This window comes from Humulus lupulus, chromosome 5 (assembly GCF_963169125.1).
Source record: "Humulus lupulus chromosome 5, drHumLupu1.1, whole genome shotgun sequence".
Classification (NCBI taxonomy): domain Eukaryota; kingdom Viridiplantae; phylum Streptophyta; class Magnoliopsida; order Rosales; family Cannabaceae; genus Humulus; species Humulus lupulus.
Genome location: NC_084797.1, coordinates 51,353,568 through 51,356,484, shown reverse-complemented (window position 1 = coordinate 51,356,484; position 2,917 = coordinate 51,353,568). Strand labels below are relative to the sequence as shown.

The window sequence follows — 2,917 nt, the reverse complement described above, 5'->3', positions numbered from 1 at the left end:
ATAAGTAACAGAGCATTTCCAGCCATGAAAAGCAATCATCTCATACTCACCCAAGTAGAAAACTCACAATAATCTAGCAATTTATCAGGAAGCAATTTACGCAAGGAAATGCGAGAATCAAACTTAGACTTCCTATTTTTATTGCGAAAGGTATAACCCAATTTCGCAGAAGCAGAATTGGAGACCTTGCCTTTGCCTATCGTAGGAGAAGATGATTGCTCAACTAGGGGAGCATACGCGCGCTTTTGGGCAGTAGGCGTGGGAGGTGCTACAGAAGGCTTGGGCTGCTTGGCGGCAGGTTCGGGCTTCTTAGGAGAAGTATCAAACAATGAGGATGCAGACAATGGCACCGAGACAACTTTTCGCTTTAGATCAAGTGTCTTGACATAAACGGGGGTTTGGGAGGAGCAGGTAGAGGGAGGGCAGTGAGTTGGGTGCAGGTAACAATGCCACTAAGTGGTGGGAGGGGAAGTGAGGGGTCTCAGGGTGGAGGAGGGGATGGGTCACAGGGTGGAGATGGGGCGATTAAAGGCAGTGAAGATGGGGAGGATTCATGGTTAGTGGGTTCGGGGATGGAGGAAGCAGGTGGGAGTGAGGTAGGGGACAAGGGAGGACTCGAAGGACTCCGAGGATGAAGATGGTGGTGGGTTATGGCGGTGAAGGGAAAATAGACTGTGGGCATCATGTATTGGTATTAGGGTAGAAGAGGATACGGGGTAGAGAGAGAGACGATTCGGTGGGAAAAACCTATAGAAAGAAAATGAACAAAAAAAAGACACAGTTTTGAGATTTTCTTAAATTGAAAAAAAAACGAGAGATATGAAAAAAAAACGACAAGCAACTAAAACAAATGAAAGACAGACAAGAAAAACAAACTGATCTAACATTTTTTGTTTGTTTTTTTCTTTAAAAAAATGAACACAGGAGAAAAAAAAAATAAAGGACATTGGAGTTATTACATATTTCATGAAACTAAATACAATAAAGAAAAAGATAACCATCAGTCCAAGAGACACAAAGAAAAATGAAAGACTTTGTTCACATTGTTGAAACAGACATATAGCATTTGTAACATAAACTTGACAGATGCAAAATGTGGTCTAACATGACACAAGATAGAACTCAACTAGGAAGAAGCAAAGAAACTCAATCTCCATTAGTGTGTGAAGTGTCCTCTTGAGCTGTCTGCTATAGAAATACCAGGAAAACTCTCCCTTAAAATTTAAATTTTTTTTTTTTTTGTATATTTTTGTTCTTTTTTTTTTTTTTTTTAGAAATCCCCTCAACAATTACCATTTAGAGAGCCAAGCACATAGGTAGCCTTCTCCATAGGCTAACTATCCTAAGTGAAGGAGCAAACTACACAAAGCAAAGTGACCTAATTGTAGCTTTCACACTAAACAATAAGGCATCACTAATAGGGGAGACAATTAAATGCAATTACCAACGATGAAAAATCACGCATCAAGTAAGACTACAAGAAAGCATTAGCAAGCCTGCACCACTTCAAGACATACTACTATAAGAAGCAAGTTATAGAAAGTCTCACATATGCAAATAGTCAAAATAGAAGATGAAATCTCAAACTATATTGCTAATTTTCGAATGCCACATATTATCACTCTAAAATACAAACTCCTATTGACTTTCTCAAGTGAACAAAGTTTGTGAACTCAAAGATTTAGTAATCAAAACAGCTAGTTGATTTTTAGATGCAACATGGGATAATATAATGATTTTAGACTCAACTAACTCAAAAAGAAAGTAGTGGCGAATGTCGATGTGTTTGGTACGAGAGTGTTGAACCGGGTTTTTGGAGAGATTGATGGCATTGGTATTGTCACAATAAATTGTTAGCGTGTCAAGACATAGCCTATAATCATTCAACATTTGTTTCATCCAAAGAACTTGAGTGCAACAACCCCCTGCCGCAATGTACTCTGCTTCTACAGTGGAAAGCAAGATGGAGTTTTGCTTTTTACTGTGCCAAGAAACCAGGTTATTCCCCACATAAAAACAGCCACTTGAAGTGCTTTTACTGTTATCATGGTTACCTACCCAATCAGAGTCACTAAAACAAACCAAGGAAAGATTAGTATCACAAGAGTACCAAAGACCAAAGTTAGTGGTACCAGCCAGGTATTTGATAAATCTTTTCACAGTAGTAAGATGGAATTCAGTGGGGGTAGATTGATATCTAGCACAGACCCCAACACTGAAACAAATATCAGGATGACTTGTAGTGATTGAAAGTAAAATGCCTATCGTACTCTTATACAGTGATGCATCAACTTTTTTACATGTCTCGTCTCTGATAAATTTGGCGGTGGTGGCCATTGTAGTGCGAGCATGTTTTGCATTTTCTAAACCAAATTTTTTTAGCATGTTTTTGGCATATTTTTATTGAGACAAAAAAATGTCATTATCAAGGTGTTTAATTCGTAACCAAGAAAGTATCTTAGTTCACCAACCATGCTCATTTCAAATTCCTTTGTCATTAGTTAAGCAAATGAGTGATTGTGTGCATCATAAGTGGATCCAAATACTATGTCATCTACATAAATTTGAGCACAAATCATACCAGGATTCAGAGGTTTTATAAACAAAGTTTGATCAACATTACCTCTAGGATATCCATTCTCAAGCAAGTAAGATGTGAGACGATCATACCGAACCCGAGGAGCTTTCTTAAGCCCATACAATGTCTTGTTCAGTTTGTAGACGTGGTCTCCATGATGAGGGTCCTCAAATCCAGGAAGTTGTGATACATAAGCCTCTTCCACAAGGATTCCATTCAAGACAACACTGTTGACATCTATTTGATACAACTTGAACTTCATGTAGCGCGCTACAGCCAACAAAAGTTTTATGGATTCCAATCTAGCCACCGAAGCAAAGTTTTCCTCAAAATCCACTC

General features: G+C 38.6%; 1 protein-coding gene across 1 annotated transcript; it reads right to left on the bottom strand.

The window, feature by feature from the left end:
• Positions 1 to 1,650: 1,650 nt before the first annotated feature.
• On the bottom strand, positions 1,651 to 2,337 carry LOC133779131 (secreted RxLR effector protein 161-like). Its single transcript, XM_062219124.1, has one exon. The coding sequence runs from the start codon at positions 2,335 to 2,337 to the stop codon at positions 1,651 to 1,653; it is 687 nt and encodes a 228-aa protein (XP_062075108.1).
• Between the last annotated feature and the right edge of the window lie 580 nt (positions 2,338 to 2,917).

Excerpts from the sequence above, each read along its gene's own strand:
- LOC133779131 (XM_062219124.1), bottom strand. The coding sequence starts at position 2,337 with ATGGCCACCACCGCCAAATTTATCAGAGACGAGACATGTAAAAAAGTT.